The sequence below is a fragment of the Streptopelia decaocto genome (assembly GCF_964273445.1).
Source record: "Streptopelia decaocto genome assembly, chromosome: 9".
NCBI classification, from domain to species: domain Eukaryota; kingdom Metazoa; phylum Chordata; class Aves; order Columbiformes; family Columbidae; genus Streptopelia; species Streptopelia decaocto.
In genome coordinates this window covers 4601562-4621038 of record NC_138664.1, presented here as the reverse complement: position 1 = coordinate 4621038, position 19477 = coordinate 4601562, and the positions used below count along the sequence as shown (strand labels likewise).

The 19477-nt window shown below is 41.5% G+C and overlaps 1 protein-coding gene across 1 annotated transcript in view; it reads left to right on the top strand.

Annotated features, from left to right (window-relative positions):
- Window positions 1-19477, top strand: part of ARNT2 (aryl hydrocarbon receptor nuclear translocator 2) — a 102732-nt gene that overhangs the window by 68993 nt on the left and 14262 nt on the right. The window contains exons 9-14 of the mRNA XM_082060530.1: window positions 1232-1308; window positions 3348-3482; window positions 4357-4431; window positions 8417-8568; window positions 15351-15423; window positions 15561-15684. Of these exons, the coding sequence (XP_081916656.1) occupies window positions 1232-1308; window positions 3348-3482; window positions 4357-4431; window positions 8417-8568; window positions 15351-15423; window positions 15561-15684 (636 nt within the window). The remainder of the gene's footprint in view (window positions 1-1231; window positions 1309-3347; window positions 3483-4356; window positions 4432-8416; window positions 8569-15350; window positions 15424-15560; window positions 15685-19477) is intronic.

Below are 19477 nucleotides of genomic sequence, written 5' to 3'. Positions count from 1 at the left end.
TGTGAATTCCATTGCAAGTAATGTTTGAATATATTACATAAAAAAATGGGGGTTTTTTCTTTCATACTTTATATATTTTATTTTATTATATAGCTCAATGGGAACTGAAAAATACCTGTAGAGAGTGATATTTAGAAACTGATTGTCAGATAAGATTCAATTATTTTGATACAAAATAACTTCCTCCAGAGAATACTTCAGGTCAACCAGCAGCGTTTATAGCCATTTTTCGGGGTCATAATTTAAGAAAGTTGTATGCCATCATCCTTTGCACAGTCCAAAGATTGACGTTCATTGGGAGTTGTAAATTTCAAGAATAAAGTGGCTGCTGTTTTATAATTGGTAGCTGCTTTGCAATAATGTCGTTAATGCTTTAAAGTGCCTCTTAAATGATTCACTGCTTGTTGTGACTGAATTCCTTGAAAAGCCTTGTGAAAGAGTTGACAAATCAATTAAAATAAGTCAGCAGCATCACTCTTGGAAGATGTTTTTTCAAGTGCTTTGTAGGAAACCAGTATCTCAGAATTGGAGTTGGGAAATAGGCTTAGCTAAAGGCTTAGACAACCAGCAAGTAAACAGAGCTAATCTGAACATTCCTGCTTGTGAAACACCGAGATGGAAAACAGTACACATGTATGTTTTGAAATTATTCCTGTGTTTGTAGTAGTTACTCCTGTTACACAACTGATACAGGCACTGTTTAGCAAAGCATCCGGATTTTTTTAGTCTTTCAGCGTAATGACCCAGATTTAGTCCATTATAGGAAAAACTAAAACCGGCTGTTAAATGTAAGCATGAAGTTAATGAAAAATCTGGGCTATGCCTTGTTTTTAAGGCTCATTATGGTATATTATTCACAAAGAAAACTGAACATGTCTCCACTCACTGAACATATTAAGTCACCACATGGTTCCAGTAACATGCTGCAGAACAGCACTCACGGGAATGTTGTCGTCCATCTCGGTGTATAATGGAATTTTCGTGTCTGTTTTGTCTACAGCAGCCCAAATTGCTGTCGTGGGTACTGTATATGCATGTGAGGTATGTAAGATCAGCACAACTGGGAAAGATCGTCTGATCTGAACCCAGAGGTAATGCCCGAATCCTAGAGAAGGCAATAAGGTTATTTTGTATGATTCAGAGCATCTAGAATACTATAGAACCAGGTCAGCAGCATCTCTGTTCATCCCAACTTCGTGATTATAACAGTATTTGTTATTGTTTATTCTAGGAATGACTATACCAGAAGAAGACACCGATGTGGGACAAGGTAGTAAATATTGCCTCGTGGCAATAGGAAGGCTTCAGGTAATGCCAGTCTTTCCTTATATAAATAAACTACTTCTGAACTAATAACCAGTCTTGTGCCTTAGTTGTAAAGGATTTGCACAAAGTTCTGGTGCTAAACTGTAACTTTGAATATGGCTCCAAAACATGAAGTGCCTTGATGTTGGTGTGCAGCCAGTGACAGGTTTAGAACATTTCAACAGAGTGAAATGAAAATACGATTTTGGTGCATGTGTGTATTTAACCCAACAGCAGCAGCAGAGACGCTCCTGGAGCAGGAGCACATACAGACCTGCCGGTCTCTGGAATGCATAGGGCTGGGATATTTGAGATGGTGAGAAAGATGGGAGTGCAGGTGCTGCAGAAAGCAGGTTGAAGTGGCTCTGGACACAGTGATACGCTCCCTGCCATTCTTCCATTCGTTCTCTCTCCCTGCGTAATCAACTACATGACAAACGGTGATTGCAGGAGTTACCCTGAAAATGGTAAAGATAAGGGCAGTCAAGTCACGCTTCACAAATAACAACTTTATTCTCCATGTGTATTGTATTGTGCATGCAGATGTGATGTCAGCCAATGGAACTGCGAGAATAAAATCTTATTTTCTTTTTGTCCAGGCGTTTGCAATCGGTGTGTTACATTTTCTTTCTTTGTCCATTGCTGATGAGAGTTCTGAGTGGGAGCTTGAGCAGTCGCAGTGAATCTCCTTCACTGCAGCAGGGAGGCTGGTTTCTGTCTTCCCAGCCTGGGAATTCTGCCATGGGTTTGAGCCTCCTGCGTGATCTCCTCTTGCCCTGGACTTGTTGCCATCTGCTAGGATGGCGTCACTTTTTCTGAGAAGGTAGCATGACCCTTTCATGGGAGCACAGGTGCCAAACCCATCTCCTCTGAGGAGAACAGCCTGCACTTCACTGCATTAGCACTTCTGCTGAGTATGTCTCTGCTGTGATGGCAGAGCTACAAAAATGATGTGTTTTAGGTTAATCATGCTTTTATAATCGAGCATAATATGGATAGAGGGAAGTTACAGGGATTCATATGTTACAGCTGCCAAAGAAAGACGATTCCCGAGAAAATCACATTGTTAGCATGCAGAATGTCAAAACATGTTAGGTTAGAAGGGGCAGTGGTGTATGTGAGGGAGGCTCTGTGGGTAGGCTCAATCACAAAGAAGTCAAGTGGCACTAATTAAAAACTCTGTTCTGTCACAGCAGAATGAAAGCTTGCATACAGTTAATTTTGCATACAGTTATACTGTCTAATCTGCTTTAAGACAGGAAAAAAAAGAAGAGATTTTGCTCTTTTTGTCTTGGGACCTTGGCAACAGAGAGAGCTCTGGAAGCTGTAAGAAAAACAGTGGTCTCATGTGTAGCCCCAGTAGGAATGAATGGATTGGAAGTGACCTGACTGCCCGGGTTTCAGGCAGAGAGCTGGAAAAATATCATTCTCTCTGGTGAGATTTGAGGAGTGTTTATAGGTGTCTGTGTTTTTGCATTATGAGCAGCCACTTGCTGGTTTCATATAATCTGCCTCAGCCTCTGAAGACCTTCGTTCAGGTTCTCTGGGTGTTTCAGGTGGGGTTCATCTCACCTGAAAGCTGAGTGTTTAGTCTGAGCTGGTCCTGTTGCATATATATAGATATAATGAGTTGGCCTCTTCTAGAGATTGACCTTCCTGTACTAAAAGGGGTGGACTGAATCATCCTCTGCAAGTATCTTGGTTGACAAAGGTAGGAACTAAGATGCCTAATTTTAATGTGGTGCCAGAAAGTGAGATGAATCTAGCTCTACTTATATCCTTGCTGCATCCCTCCTTCTTGGGAACTTCTGATGTATTTGTTTGCTTGCTGTGCTGCTAAGCCTTGGTAGGTGCCATGGGCTGAGATATTTGCCCTGCAAACTAGAGTAAAGGCTGTTTTGTGTCATTTTTCTGTGCTGTCGTTATGACTTCCTTCGGTAGTTAGCACTCTGCCAATAGATTATGTTCTTTAGCTACATAATGAAATTTTACTTAAGGTGACCGTTCTGTGGACTAAATGCTGTGGACTTCGTTGGTCGTAGGTAACCAGCTCTCCAGTGTGCATGGACATGAACGGCATGTCGGTCCCCACGGAGTTCTTGTCTAGACACAATTCTGATGGAGTCATCACCTTTGTGGACCCAAGGTGCATCAGTGTCATTGGGTACCAGCCCCAGGTCAGTGAGTCACTGTAAATGTGGAGACTGGTTAGAGCTAATGAGGAGAATTCTATTTGGACACTATAGACAAAAGCAGCAAAAATGAAATATTTGTAGCTGATAATACATATGTCATGTACTAAATGCTGTTCACTTTTTTTGCTGTCCACACCTCTGTAAAATGTGCAGTTTTCCCCTTTGTTATGTACAGTATCTTTTTATAGCTTTTCATCCAATTAGAATTCTAACAGCAAGATGCTTTAAACCTTGCACAGCTTCCCAGTGGAGACATTTCTGTGGTAGGAAGTTAACGGTGCTTGAAGAGGATTTTAGTCCTGTAGATCTGTACTTCTGCCAATCTATTGAACAGTAAACAAACATCATTGATGGCATCTATTTTTCTTTAGGCTTACATCTGCTCCTCTGAATAGGAGGCTACTCACAGAACTGGGTAGAACAGTAAATGAACTTCTGACTGCCACAACTTTTCCTCAGATAACTCTCAACAGCTGCAGTTTAGAGGCAAAAATAATTTATTGCCCATTTGTTTTTCCGGTTTATTTTGATTTTAGGTAGTTTTATAATAACTGTTTTTACAAAAATTAGAGCCATAAAATGTGCTGTACTAAAGAACGTCAGTCTTTTCAAGACACTTTTTTACAGCTATTCAAAAAATCACTTAAAGTTTGTTTGTAAATACATACATCTGCGCAGCAGTACAAATATAGATTGGGACATGATGCCTACAAACCTCATTTGTATGATTCATCCCTGATTAACTGAGTAGACCATCGAGGGGAGCAGATCTAATGTCTGCAAGGGTTACTTGCAGATCTGCACAGGGGTTTGTGTTGTAGTTTGAGTTTTCACACAGCTTTGTGTTTTATTCTAGGATCTTCTGGGGAAAGATATTTTAGAGTTCTGCCATCCTGAAGATCAAAGCCATTTGAGAGAGAGTTTCCAACAGGTGCTGTGTCCTCCTTCTTTTCTTCCACAATTTATTTAGTACTTTTGTTATTATTTTGTTCAGAGAAGTAGCTTTTATTTTACATTTCAAGGGTTTTTTTTTGTTATGCAGGAGAAACGGCAAGATACGAAACAATTTGTTGATCAGTAATCAGTTAAACTGCATAAATGGTAGTTTAAACTGCAGTATGTGTTGTCTGCATTTTCAGAAATAAGTCATCTAGTTATACATTTTGTTTTCTTTTTTACAAAAAATTAAATGAGTGTTCACTGCACATTTACGTTCCAAGGTGGTTTGTTGATTTGAAAGCAGTTATGCTCTGTAATACTGGATTGTTTATGGCCTAAATTCTCTGCTAGCATAGATGACATGCTTCATATTTTAATGGAGTTACACCATTTTACATCAGTAGAGACTTTGCCCCTTCTCTCTATTAGGAATTGAAATGTAGGCAAAAGAAATACAACATACGGAAAGAGTTACTGATCTGGATTAGTTTTTACAGTGGGCCGCATTTACATCAGCTATATCAAAGGCATTTATTCTGCTGTAGAACTTTTTATTTCAGATTAATCTGGGACATACAGTAGAAGTACTTTCCCCAAACCTTCTGCTTGTTGCTGGTCTTTTCAGCACCTTCCCGACTGCACTAGAAAGCGTGGTATAGCATGTTTAACCCATTACTGAGGTTCAGATGATCTAACTGGTTCCAGATTTTCTGGCAAAAGCATATAGCTCAACCAAGTTTTCTTGATCCATCCTGCATCGGATGCTGAGATGTATTTTCAGCTGTGTTACATGGATATGATGTGACTTCTAAAATCATTTGTATAGCCAACTATTTATTCGGGCATGGCATGCAAAAATGGACCTTGAAAAGCCTCTCTGGGGAAAACAACTAAATGCTGTTCTGTTACCATGGAACAGACTGTGAAACGGAGGTTTTGGTTCCTAAAGAAGCATTTGAGATAGTGTAAGGTATCAGTACTCTTGAGCTCTTTCTCCCCAGCCCTTCCCTCAAGTGGAGACTACCACCCCACTGCTGAGCAGGCAGAAAAGACTATGAGAGCGCTCTGCATCCACACCTGTGTCCCTTGAACGGACTGAGTTCAAACAGCAGCTAAAGACCTTTTAAATTCAAGATGTTGATTCACTGGCAGCAGCCTGTGAAGAGCCAGATGCTTGGAAGAGGTCACCACTCCCAGTCATCTTCTCTGCCCCACCGTGGCTGGGGCTGTGATGCTGCAGGTGAACCTACCTGATGGTAACATGTCACCAGGAGTCAGGTCCTGTTCCCACTTTTCTCCTCCCTGACCTCTTCCCCACCCTCCCTACTGTCCTGACACTGGCACGGATGGACGTGCTGGGTGGGACAGCTAAGGAACTAATCGCTTTTGCATGGGACTGGCGTTCAGCTGGTTCAGCTCCCTGAACTTCTGCCTGGTCACGTCAGTGGCACAGGAACAGCAGCGAGAACACGTACGCTGTTTATCACGAACACCCGAATGATTGGTTCCAATAACTTATCCAGAGAGCTGCTGGATAATAACACATCAAGCATCCATCTCTACAGTGATGGCCTGGGGCTCAGAAGGGCTGACTAACTAACATTCCAGTTAATGACTTGGTCCTCGCTGTGCTCGCCGACAGGGAGATGCTGGTGTGTCCTCAGGCTCAGCTGCTGTGGACCTCGCTGTCACTGCTCGCTGTGAAGCGAGTGCATAAATGATTTGCTGGATCAGGGACCTACATGATTTGCTTAAGGTCGTGCAAAAAGACTGCAGGAAAAATGTAGATCAGAAGTGAAAGCTCCTGCTCACTCGACCTGTGTCAAATCTGTGAAAATATTGTGCTGTTTCTTTAGTAGGCAATTCCTCTTTCAGTATATTTTTATTCGGTACAGTAGCGATGTGATTTGGGCTGTTATTTCAGTCATGTAATAAAAGACTGAAGAAAACAGTTGAGCTATGCACCAGGTGGTTTTTATTTGCAAAGAATGTAAGAAAGTAAAGGTTAAACATTAACTTTGACATTTTTTGCACTATTTTGTTTGCGTGCACTGTTTTTGGACAGTTCAGGATTTTCCCACCAGCAGTCTCTATACTTTATATATTATTACAGAATTAGTGTTTGCTTAATTCAGACGTTAGGACAATAGACCACTGCGGTTTGTTTTATTATTGTTAGTTGGGCCTCAGAAATATTTTCATTTAAAAGGTAACTGTGATTTCCAATAAAATCTCTGAAAACTCGACATTTCTAATTTGCTGACAGTATCAGAACCAGGTTGGTACATAACAGAGGAGGGAGGGAGGGTTTTGCAGTTTTTGGTCTATTGCCAGTATCCATCCCAAAGCTTTGACTTCCTTGGGAAGATAAATTCATTCATCAGGGTGGGAAAATCAGTCCAGAATAAGATAGTCACAAGGCCAAGATCAACAAATAGAGTTTGGTATCAAAGGATCCAGAATCCAGCTATATGATATCCAGTAGGATGCTGTTCAGATTGGACACTTTTACACAAGCACTGTGTTTTTTTACCCTGGGTGTGGTGGTAGAAAATCGCTGATAAAAGAATGTTACTCACTGAACTCAAACTACAAAAGCTTGGCTTTTTTTCTCTTTAAAAAAAAAAAAGGCATTTAGCTCAGTATTATTTTGAACTTTCCTGGGCATCGCTAAAGCTTTTTGTGTCTTTTATTTGCATTATTTCAATTTAATCCAGTATCTAATCGATCACTTTGAAATGCAGACCTTTGGACAAAAATCCCCAGAATTGGAGCATTTTTCCTAATCCAGTTGCTTGTTGATAAAGACAGAGGGTAAATACTGGGCAATGCAGGCTGCAGATAGCTAATAAAAAATACCAGTGGATGCGCATTAAGAATCCACAATGAGATGTGGCATTTATTTGCAGTAGCCATTCTCTTTCCTTCCCCTGATATAGCTTGGTGGACAAGCAATCAAAAATAAGCACAGATAGCCCAGGTAAGTGCCAGCTCAGTGACTTGAAACCATGTAAGTTTTCTTCTGACTTAAACCAAGATTGTTAGATGATACGTAAAAAGCAGTTACAGTGCCAGTGTGCAGGTATTATTTTGAGCATACTGCTGCTTCTCACTTGATGCCCAACTATTGACTTCAACGGAACTTAAGCTACCAAAGACAGAATTTGAACTGAATATTGCCAGAATTCTTAGTCATAGATGAATAGGCTGTCCAAGCAAAGTATTTGCTTTACGTTTTCACTAATACTATTAAAATGGACAGTGACTTATTGGTGTTCTCCATTCAAAGGCTGGCTCGCTCTTTCTTGTTTTGAAAGACAGAAGCAAGTGTTTCTTGTTAGCACTTTGCCATTGTAGATGGTCTTAGAATGTGTTGGGGACAAAAAGAAAAAGGCAAAACAAACACACAAACAAAGCCAAAAAACAACTACATATGGTTTCCAAAAATAAAAATCTTAATTATTATCCTAAATGTTGATGTGTGATTTGGTATATCACATATATGAATTGCATAGCTAGGTATCTGTGCAGAACATCAGATAGCCAACGTCAAAATGTTTCTTCTTGTGGGCTTTTGTTTCAGCTGCAATGTTTGGTTTATGGTTTACTGATAAACATTTAAAAGATCCTCAGTTTGGTTTCTGTCGATATCTCAATATGTGCTCCATATTAAAACCTCCTGAAATCTTCCCCATTGGGATAACAGCACAACCTGATTGTTGTCCTGAATCTGTGTTGTTCTTATATGTAGCCTGGAAAACGGCATTTTGCACAACAAAGCGTGAGGGTTTCATTCTGAAGGAAATAGCTTGAAATATGAATCATATTTTGTTTATTCTCTTCAAATTAAGAATCTCCCTGCTGTGTCCATAGTTTCTGTAACTCAAGTTTAAAACACACCAGTTACTGCTATTTACTATTCACTTGCACAGCAGGTAGCAATCTCCTTTTATTAACCTTTCCAAATGGTTTTGCAGGTTGTGAAGCTGAAAGGTCAGGTCCTCTCTGTGATGTATCGTTTTCGTACCAAAAACCGGGAATGGATGCTGATCAGAACCAGCAGCTTCACATTTCAGAATCCTTATTCCGATGAGATCGAATACATCATCTGCACCAACACTAATGTGAAGTATGTACCTCTGCAGACGCTCGCCTATGTGGTTGTGAAAGAATATAAGCATTGATTTTTGCTCTAAAGCACATTCAGATTTTTTGGTAGCCTGTTTCTAGCTACATTTCTTTCTCTGTGACAGTACAGTCTGTAACAGGGTTTTCTACATCACAAAATCTCACAGCGTAGCTGATTATCTGTGTCATGATCCTGCGATGCTTCCAGGGCCTTGGCTGTGCTGGGGGAGAAACGTCACTTATCTGTTATGTCATTAGACAAGCCCATTGATCTTGGTCCAGGCTGCCTTAAACTAGCACAGAGCTTCCAGCACCAGAGCAGCTGTCCTGATACTGGAGGAACATTAGCCTGATTCCTAATCCAAAGAGAAAATGGTGTGTCTGTGCTCATGGTGATCATACCATTCTGTAGTTCTGGGCATCTTCTCCTTGAGCTGTGGATACACTTAAGGCAAAATTATTTCCTAGTAGCCCTGAGTGGGAGAGGTTTCTCATACTCAGTTAAGATCTGGTGGAATATCCCCAAGTACGGGGACAGATCCAACCCCTTATCTTAGAAGGGAAGTTAAATCATCCTGCCTTTGAGTTAATATTTTCAAACATCTGTCATTGGACCTTTTAGGAGGAGGTCACCCTAGGAGTATAGTGGAGATTCGTCACTGTGTAACTGAGCAGAGTTGCTTTTGGAGCCTTCTGAGTTCTGAGTGAATAACTGCAGAAGCTGATCTGGCCTTGATAAATCCATCGCTTTATAGTGTGGGGGTTTTTTTATAAATATTTTTTCTTTCCAGTATAAACTTAATCTATTTCTAAAAGAAAATCTGCTTCTGGTCTGACCAAAGGTATTTTTTTTGCCAAGTTTTTAGCTCAGAAGAAATTATTGATTTTAAGATCTCAACCTGTTAGGCTGTGTAATGGAAATGCTGAAGGAGTATTCTGCTAGTAGAGATGCATGCTGAGAGCTCCACTTGCAAAACCAAACCCCTGGGGCTTTGGCATTTGAACTTAGCAAGCTAGTAAGTGGCCCTGGGTGTTCCTAGACTTGATCCTTTGAATATGACACACACCTGGACTAGAATGGCTGGGCTTTCACTCACTTGAAACCCAGCATCATGATTGTTTTGCTCAGTTTTTTCTGCACGCCCAAAAAGTCGGGCTTAAACACTGAATGGTTAAGCTCATTGCAAACAAGCAAATGTGTCTTGAAATGAGACAGCTAAATATCTCCCTGTCTGCACTGTGCATCTAAATAGATATTTCCACATTTCTCCTGTCCCGTATTTCTTTTCCAAATAATTTGTATATGCAAAAACAGGCCTGCAAAATAAAAAGCGACTTCTGAAATCTGTCCCAGGCTGGCTTAATTGTGCTTTGTTCCCAAGAGTCCAGAGATCAAAAAGCGGGGCTGTAGACTTATGTTGTGCTGACTCTTGGAATGTTTTTTTCCGAGCCTCCGCTATACTGTTCAGCTTGGCGTGTGATGAACATCGCAGCACTTGCTGTGATGAACAGGACTGTGCCAGCTTCTGGCTCTTGTTATATCTCTCTTGCTAAGGCTTGAATAACAACCCAGAAATGTTGGCCTAATATGGAAGTTGCCCGCTGCTGCTTTCACAGAGGATGTTCCCTCTTTCCTGTCATGTAGAAAATGTTCTAGTCCTATGGCAAGATACGACACATTATACATCTGCTTTTGAATAGTAGAAAGAATGCACTATTCAAAATGTTTTCTGTTTTTCCCCCCCCTCTTCTCTCCCACTTCTCAGATTTCCAAAGAGGACTTACTGTAATGTGCTGCTGTTCCTGCCTGGTTTTCTCTATTTATTTTTTTTTTTTTTGCACATTTTGGGTCATGTTTTGACTTCTGATTTCCTAGCTGCCTCGGGGAGTTGCACGCCATGGTCACTGTTGATTTCCGCCTCCTCACGAAGCTCCTGCTGGGGCTGGTTGTTTGGCACCGACCCCGGTGCGCGGGGCCGTCTCCACGTCTCGGTGCAAGTACCAGATGCTCTGGGTCCAGCCAAAGGCTTCACACGGAGACCAAGGGCAGCGTTCACCGCGCGGTTCTGGGCACCTCTGCACGGAGACGCATTTCCATTTGATTTTTTGCTGTGGTATCCTAGCCAGTTCCATAAAATAAAGGCGTGAGGCAGTTAAAAATTCAGCATAAAGTTGTAAAGACAAAGGATTCAATCATTTTTTAAGTTAGTTTAATGCCACAGTACGCACATCTGTGTTTCTGTTAATGGAATAGCTCTCATTTTGCATTGGCCGGTGAACAGCATTTTCCCAAAAGACTGTAGAGGGCAGTGGTGGTTCCAGTTGTGGAAGGATTACTTGATTTTTGTTTTTGTTGGTTTGGCTTTTTTGTTTTGCTTTGTTTTTCTTAAATAAAGATCCTCCTTTAGAGCTTCAGTCAACTTTCCAAACTTGCATTTTGTGCGGAAGGATAACGAAACATTAGGTTCAAATGTTCACTCAGTTCCTTGCAAAATAAAAAAAGAAAAGAAAACTTTGCTGAGTTTTACTTGGGTGTAGTCATCCAAGAGAAACTTCCTGCAGAAGTGAAGCATTAAACGTTCAGCATTTGTGCTGGGTTCGGCTGAAGAGTCCCTGTTCGACCACATCTTCCTGTGTAGTTGGGACTGTTTGATTTCCAAAAAGAAATAGTAATTGTGATCAGTGTTTATTTAACATACACCTAGAGCAGTGTTTGAGAGATTTTTTTTTTTTTCCTGACCTTTTTGGAAATTCTGCTGTTTCATTTTTGTAAGCCCCAAAGCCCTATGTTGCTCTGCATGAGTTTCTGAATCCTACAGTTGTCCTAAGATCTTTGCTTTGGAGTGAGCTGGCAGAGGTCCCTGCTGGAGCAGCCTGACGGTGAATCGGCTCACGCTGTGGGAGAGATGCTTCCTCTCTCCAATTTTCATGGGCCAGAGTACTAAAAAGATCAACTATTCTGACAAAATTCCAGCCCATGGTAGTGGTCCTAAAGCCTTAGGTTCTCCTGATCCCTGTGCCATCTCTGGGGCTCTCTGATCCCTCAAGGCTGGGGTAAGACAGACCCTTTCACGGGGGTGAATTGAAGCTATAAGCTAAATTAGGGAGATTTTGGGTGTTTCTGAAAGAGGATTTTCCAACGGCAGTCCCAAGGCTTTTGTTGTCCAAGCCAGACACAGGAAGCACGTGTCCCTGTAATACATAAAAATAGCTTGGTAGGGATACAGTATTGTTTCTCTCCCACCATAGAGACTGTTAATTTTAAAGCTCAAATCCTTTTTTGGTCACTATGATGCCTGGAAAAGGAGCAGGTGGCTTCAGTGCTCATGGAGAGAGATTAATTTGGCTGAAATTCTCTCCAGTGTCAAATCTTCCCTTTTCCTCCAAATACATCTAGTGAAGTAAATTTGAATTAACTATTAAAACCTTCAGAGCTGCTGAACCATTCCCTGCTCAAGCCAAGGGCTTTTCCAGTTCCATACCAAAGCTGTGGGTGAGCCAGGAGTTCCTGCAGTACAGGCAGAGTCCTCTGTTGACCCAGACAATCCCTTGCTTGCTGTGTTGGGTGTCCTGTAAAGCCAGGAAATACCTCTTGCATTTACTCCTTGAAGCTGTGAAACTGAAATTGAAACCAAGGATAGTTTGGGTTTTGGTTTAAAAGTCAAAAGGCAGTTCGAGTTTTGCCCAAATCAATAATAATCCCTTGTTCTTTGTCATCTTTACACAAACAATCTAGCAGCTGGATGACTGAAGGGACCAACATGTGTTCACTGTTCAGTCTGAAGCCACCACGACAGCAGCACTCAGCTCTCCCTGCTCAGCTGGTCCATGAATTCCTGCACCGTTTCTTTCAGGTTTTTTGCACTATTTATGCAGTAGCACTATTTATGCAGTAGCAGGAAACAGCAGAAGATGCTAACCTGGCTTTGCATTTCAATCTTAATTAAGTGCAGCGTAACTTGCGCAGAGTTCAGTGAAGATACACTTAAGTATTAGTGTTTTATAGGAGCTGGATTTGGGAGGTGGTTCCCAAAGTTCAGGGCTGTTAATGCAACCTGGTATTTATATTGTACTGCAGCTTAAGGAGTATTAGAGATGAAAGATAGAGAAGGGTGAAGGAGCACTAAGTTAGAAGTGCCTACAAAACAAATAACTAGTAAGTATGCTGTTTTGTTTGGCTCATTTGTATGTATATGGCTGAATCAAGAAAACATACTTTATACGGAACAGAAGAGACCTAATGTGCTGTTTATTGACACACACACCAAGTCATTGGTAATAAAAACAAATGAAACAGTGTAATTAGCTTTCACGTTAACAACAGGATTTAATGGGTGTTTATTGTCCACAGGGTGGTATTTAGAAAAACTTCCCCATAGATTTGCTGTGATTAAATTACCTCCCATAGTTCTGTTGGAAAACTATGCATTTTATGCTTGCGAACAAAGAATTTCTTTGCATTCCAGTGGTAATTTTTAGGAATTTTCTGTGTACTAAAATAACATGGAACATCCGTGGCTCTCTAATGACCTGGAGGAGTTACATCTGCTGCATGTTACTCGTAGGACAGAAGTGATTCTGTATACTATGTGTTCTTATACATAAGACTAGCAGAAGGCTTTTGGCCATCTTCTCCGATCTTCTGTTTGTTGTAGGTCACAGATTTTTGTCCAGTTTGCCATGGAGCCTAGTAACTGGTGTCTGAGCAAAATGTCTCCTGGAAAAGCATTAAGGGGTGGAAAAATCTACTACTTACTTCATTGAGTGGTCCCTCACATTCCCGTCAGTTTGTGCCTAATTTGACATTTGACTTTGTCCGCAAGTTTGTCTCAGTATTTTGACATTTGAATCTATCTAGTTCAAGATTTAAAAAGAAGATTTGGATAAGAATCTAAAATACAAGGCTGTGGTGAAAAATGTATTCTAATTTTGCAGACTTTCAAAGCCGTTACCTTGCTCTTTTGCAAAATCTCATCTATTACTGCCCGTCACATTGGTGTCTCTCAGGGAGAAAACCCATGTGGTGTTTAATTCCTGTCCCTTTAGGTGATTTTTCCTTCAGAAAGAGGCCAGAAACATACAGAAATTGTGGCCACTGGCAAGTATCATTTGCAAGCATTGAGCTTACTTTCTTGTCAGTCCAACTCCAATCTTATCCGAATCTCTGAGCATTAGTGTAATTTGGGGGGTTTATATCTTCTTTGCTAACTGACCAAAGCCTCGCAGAGAGGCTACCTGCACATCCTCAGGCCAGAAGTAATGGTTATGGTTAATGGTTATCAGCCCATCCAGCGCAAGGGGCTCTGCCTTCTCCATGGTATGGATGATGCCCCAGACAAGGGCCAGCTTGGCAATAGGACAAACCTGCGTTCAGACAAGTGAGGTTCCTGATATCCCAACCTGAGGATGGCATAAGTCCAAACAAGAAGGCATGAGTTCACATTTCAATAGTAAAATTCTGGTCTTGAAGCATCAGTAGCTCTTTTGCCTTTCATTTCCAACAGATTGGGTTTTATTTCTGATAAACTGTACTACACAGTGGCTTTTTGCGTAGAAGTTTTGTTACAGTACCATCAAAATTTCCAATAGCAACGATTAATATAACTGTCTCTCATTTTTTTTTTTTAATTGGGAGTTTTGAATTTTTGTCCTTTCAGAATTAAAAAGAGCAAGTGAAGAAGTGGATTCAGAAGATCGCTGTGCTATAGATTTACTACAACTATATAAAAGATGTGTAGATTTTTATAAATAAGCAATATTTACACATGTAGAATGTGAATATGCCTGGCTTACAACCACTTGTATGCTGTCCCTACAGGCAGCCTGTTAGTTAATTCTCATGACTTCCAATGATTTTATCTGTTGGTATTGGCTAATTGTCGTAGTTAAGTAACAGTGCCTGACACTAAACACAAATCAGCTGCATTTAAAGGATCTGCAGAGTTTTCACCACTGAAGCTCTTCATTCTGCCATATGACCCCTAATGTTTATTAGCTCTGGCAGTTTCTTTTGAAGTATTTCTCTGTTGCTGCTGCACATTTAATTTTTCCTAAATTCTTATAATTGGATTAAGGCTTATTACTTCCAGTGATTTTTATCTCATTTGAACAACGGATCTTTTTTGTTCAGTTCTGATTAGACTTGTGTTTTCTGTAGCACTTGTCAACACAAATTGATTTCATGTAATGTCTTCATTTTATATAATAGCACAAACAATTTATTTCTGGACATTCACTCCCTTAAAAGCTTTCAAAAATTGAATAGAATCTGGACTTGGATCATGAGGAAAGTAGAACCACAGTATGTTAAGCAGGTTTTATTACAAAGAAGGATTTATATGCAGTTCTTTCTGTCCCAACAGGTTGTTCCATTTGATATGATGTGCTTCAGATAGAGCTTTGATCACGTTTTCTTATTCACTGGCGTAATTCTGTGTTAATGTTACTGATGGTTCCTGTTTACTTCAGCAGGATCAGTGAAGGGGTCTGGTATATTCATCAGTAACATGAGGGAGACATTCTTGGTGTCTTAGTAGTGAATTCTTAAATCCTTTATAAAGAGGCCGTATTCCATCCTCCATTACTTACCCACCTACATTTCTTGCTATTCCAGCAAAACTTAGTGTGCCCTGTTGCATTCCTGTGGTACAACCTTTCTCAATGAAAAACGTTTGAAAACAGATGAATCTCACAGGAGAGGATTTACTAAATCACCTGACCATGGCTTTTCCTTCTTGCATCTTAATTGCTTTTTGTAACTAATCCATTTTGTCTCTTTTGCAGACAACTTCAGCAGCAGCAAGCAGAACTTGAAGTACATCAAAGAGATGGGCTGTCATCCTATGACTTATCTCAGGTGGAATTTCTCAAGTTTTTACTTTTGTGCCTCTGATCCTTTAAAATGCATAGCAATGGTAGATTTCAGCACAATTAAAAATACATTGTGACTGTCATACGATGGAGGGAATTACATTCCTCCGTGTATCTCAACAGGTGCCTGTTCCCAGTATACCAGCTAATGTTCATGAGGGTGGAAAGTCTGTGGAGAAACCTGATGCAATCTTCTCCCAAGAGAGAGATCCTAGATTTGCTGAGATGTTTGCTGGAATAACTGCTTGTAAGTGAATGTCTCTGTTTAATTTTTAATATGTGTTAAGGTTGGTTACATGGTATGTAGCACAGCTTCGAGAGAATGAAGAGAAACTACAACATGGCAGAGAAATTTCCAAGCAATGTCAGTCTTCAGGACATTTCCTAGAATTTGCCTTTAGTTGATATTTCCCCTAAAGATGACGAGGAGTAAATTCAAGGAGGGAAGGACAGCTTTTGTGTCACCAGAGCTACCTATGCTTGATTCTCTTTTCATTTCACAGGGGCACCTTGATCAGTGTTCGTAGATACTAAACATACTGAGCAGAACTTGCCATTTCAGAGTATATGTTTTCTTTCTTAAACAGCAGATGTGAGTTCATCTCTCTAAATAGACCTGGATTAAGATAGGCCTGCACTTTTTTATCAGATCACCAGCTTTTGCACTGATGCTTTCAGGTGCATATGCTGCCATGAATTGTAGTAATATACTTGTTTTCTGGTCAGTTGAGGCATCTTCAGTCACGTTACCTGTCATTGAGTCCTTGCTCTTGAGAAGACTGGCAGCTGAAGGGGTCATCTGAAATATATCTGTAGGAAACCAGGCTCATTAATTCCACTGCTTGTGGAAGAACTCGTTAATTGTTTATTGTTCTCAACTGTCCTCACTGAAGAAGAGAGGTTTTTTACATTTGTTTTAAATAAATCAACATGCCAGTGTCACACAGTGCATGAAGGAAACGACCCACAGGGTTTGACTCCAGGGGTGTGTGGAGATGACCTAACTGCATTGGTTTCTTGTGCCTGGCTTGGCCTTTTCAAATGGAGAAGGCATTGTAACTGCAGGACAGACTTAATAGTCTGTCCTCCTGTTGCTAGGACTTCTCTGTTATTCCTGTTGATCCTCGTCTGTCTACTCTAACAGTGAAGTCAACAGCTGAGGCCATAAAAGGGGTCCATTAGAAGGTAGCAAGACTCCAACCCTAAACACCAGAATATGTTTTTCCAAGCAAGAACATCCTGCTTTTTGGCTGCCTTATTGGCTTTTTTTCAGGCAGCTCTCAACTGTTTGTGGGGAGGGGTTAGGGTTAAGGGTCTATCAAGCTGTGAGGTAGCTGGGAGGTTATGTTCTTGGAAATGCCATTTGTCTCTTCATTCTTATCAATTTACAGGCTATGCTTTTTTTGGGACATTCACGCTGTCTGAATTTCTCCTGGGAGCTGTGATCAAGGTCTTCTCTGAATGATAAAAAGAGATGGTTCACAGAGATGAGATACACTGTCCAAAACCAATATTGACAAATCTGCATGCTGCCTGCAAGACATTTGCATTACATTCATACTCGATCTCATTCTCTGCTATGTTCTGTAAAAATACAGCTTTGACATAGGGAGATTGTTGCCATAATTCCATACAGTGGCCACACGTAATTAAAAAACGAAAGTGGGAGAGGAAGCCTGGCTTCACGGGTTCATGCAAGTGCCTTGAAGCACAGGATGATGTGGGTCTTACAGAGATCTTCATTCTACAGGCAGAAACTCTGGTCCTCATGGGAGAAATACATGTCATTGACCAGTACAGTGATGGGGTTTAGAGAGAAACAAGTCTAAGGATGCATGTTAAAAACACCAAGAAAAAATAGGTTTTCAGTGCTGTACCAAAGGTGAGAGAAGTAGCTTGTGAAGTCCTGAGTGGGACCGCAGCTGGAAGAGATGTGGGCCAGATTCAGAGGCTGAAGAGCATTCAATGAAACTCAGGAAAGAGATTTTAAAGCCGATTAAGCTCTTTGCGATTACTGTAGCCATTCCTTTTGTCTTGGCCTCGTCCTGCGGCACAGACCATGGAAGCTGCCATGGCAACTCTGCTCCACTTGAGGAATTCCAGTTCATTTAGGGCACTCTCTATTTTGCTGGCGACTTGTTCTCAAATATCTAAAGTACCCCCAGGATTTTGGCTCAGTCTCTTCCAACCCTGAGAGTTTGGTATCCCTGTAAAGGCTGGCCTTAGAAAATGGGACATCTCATGCAAGAATGACATTACTACAAAAGAAGGCAAAATCATCTGTCCTTCTCAGAGATGTTGCAACCCATTCTCAATCCTTCCTACCACATATGTGACCTTCTCTAGACCTTGTCCCCATTTTTCCCTTTTTCTTTATACGAGAGCATAGGTTTGCAGCCCAGACTCAGTGTCTGTGCAGGGTGACGTGTAACCAGTGAGGAATTTCTACAAATATATACATTACAGAGGAAAAGCAATGACAGCTTGCATCAGTGGCAGACATGTTTCTTCTCCAGCGTTCCTGTGAGGTAATTTGAGGTGACTTTTTTCTTTGGAAGGCGAGCTTAGGTTCTTGTTAGGAACATAACGTTAATAAGAACTTAGATAACAGAGATCTGGTGTATGTTGGAGGCCTTTGATGAGTCACACTCACAAGGTCTTAAAAGCTAGGGGAAACTCAAAAATGCTTCTGTTAGTTGTGAGCTGAGTGGGTCTTTAGTCCAGGAGAGCATCTTGTGAAATGAGTGGGAATCTGAAAAGAGCAAAGGGGAAAGTGAGCAGGCAGACCTGATTTCTAGGCCTGTCAGAGGTATGTGGCAACAAATGGTTGCAAAGCCATCAGCAAGTTGCAGGATGTTCTGTGCTTGGAGGTAGTAAGGGAAGATGGGGAAAGTGAATAAAGGGTGGTGTATCAGACCTTTAAATTAGTTTAAGAAAAGTAGTCGTAGTGAGGTTTCCCTGGGCTTTGGAATGATCCAGTGGCAGAAAATTAAATTAAGGGACCAAATGGCATTGTTCACCCAATCTCATTTCATTCAATTAGAGATTGATTTCTAATTAACAGTAGACTATAAAAGTTAATGGCTTCTCCATATGTGCGTTATTCACTGTGCTAGTCTGTTTTACACCCCACTGGGATGCTTGCATCCCATCTCATGGCTCTCTCAAGCCACATATAGGACAGCAAAATCTGTGAGAAACCAGTGGTTTGTGCTGCCACAGCTCAGGTGCTTAAGCCTTGGGGACACTCAGAAGCAAAGTGCCTGTAGCCACCTGTGAGATGGAAATGCAGGTGGGGGCTGCAGTATCACCCAGGCTTGCAGGTGGTCACCCGGAGGTCTGCCGACATGCCACCAAGTGTTGCGTGTTCCTCTCTGGCTGTCACCTGATCAGGACAGGGACTCTTTGACACCATTCCTTGGGATGTTCAGCCCAGGGGCATCTGAGGTCTCAGCCACTACCTCAGTGTAAAGAGGCTGCAATCAGCGGCAGCCCTGGAGGGCTTCTTCTGGAGCTGCTTCTTTGGACCAGGCTTGTTTCATGTGGCATTCCTCTATTCCCCTGGGCAGACTCTCCCATCTTTCTTCCAGAAAACTTTTTTATCCCCTTTCCAGTCTGTAGCTGGGACCCAGGCACCCATCACTGCCCATCTGGGACCCAGGCACCCATCACTGCCCATCTGGGACCCAGGCACCCATCACTGCCCATCTGGGACCCAGGCACCCATCACTGCCCACCTGGGACCCAGGCACCCATCACTGTCTGCTTCGGCCAGACCCACTCTCTGCGTCCCATTCCTCCTCATGTCTGTGTGGTCAGGAGCAGCTTCCAGCGGGCACAGAGAAGCTCTGGGCTGCGTGGTTGGAGGGCATGTACCAGTGTTATGTTCCATGCAAACAATAACATAAATGAGGTACATCCTGGGAAGCGGGTATGAAGTAGACACAAACCAGCTGTGCCTCTTGTTTCATACTGACTTGTCAAATAGCCCTTCTGTGTCATTCTTAATGTGTTCCATAGGGCTTCTTCATCAGTGTTTA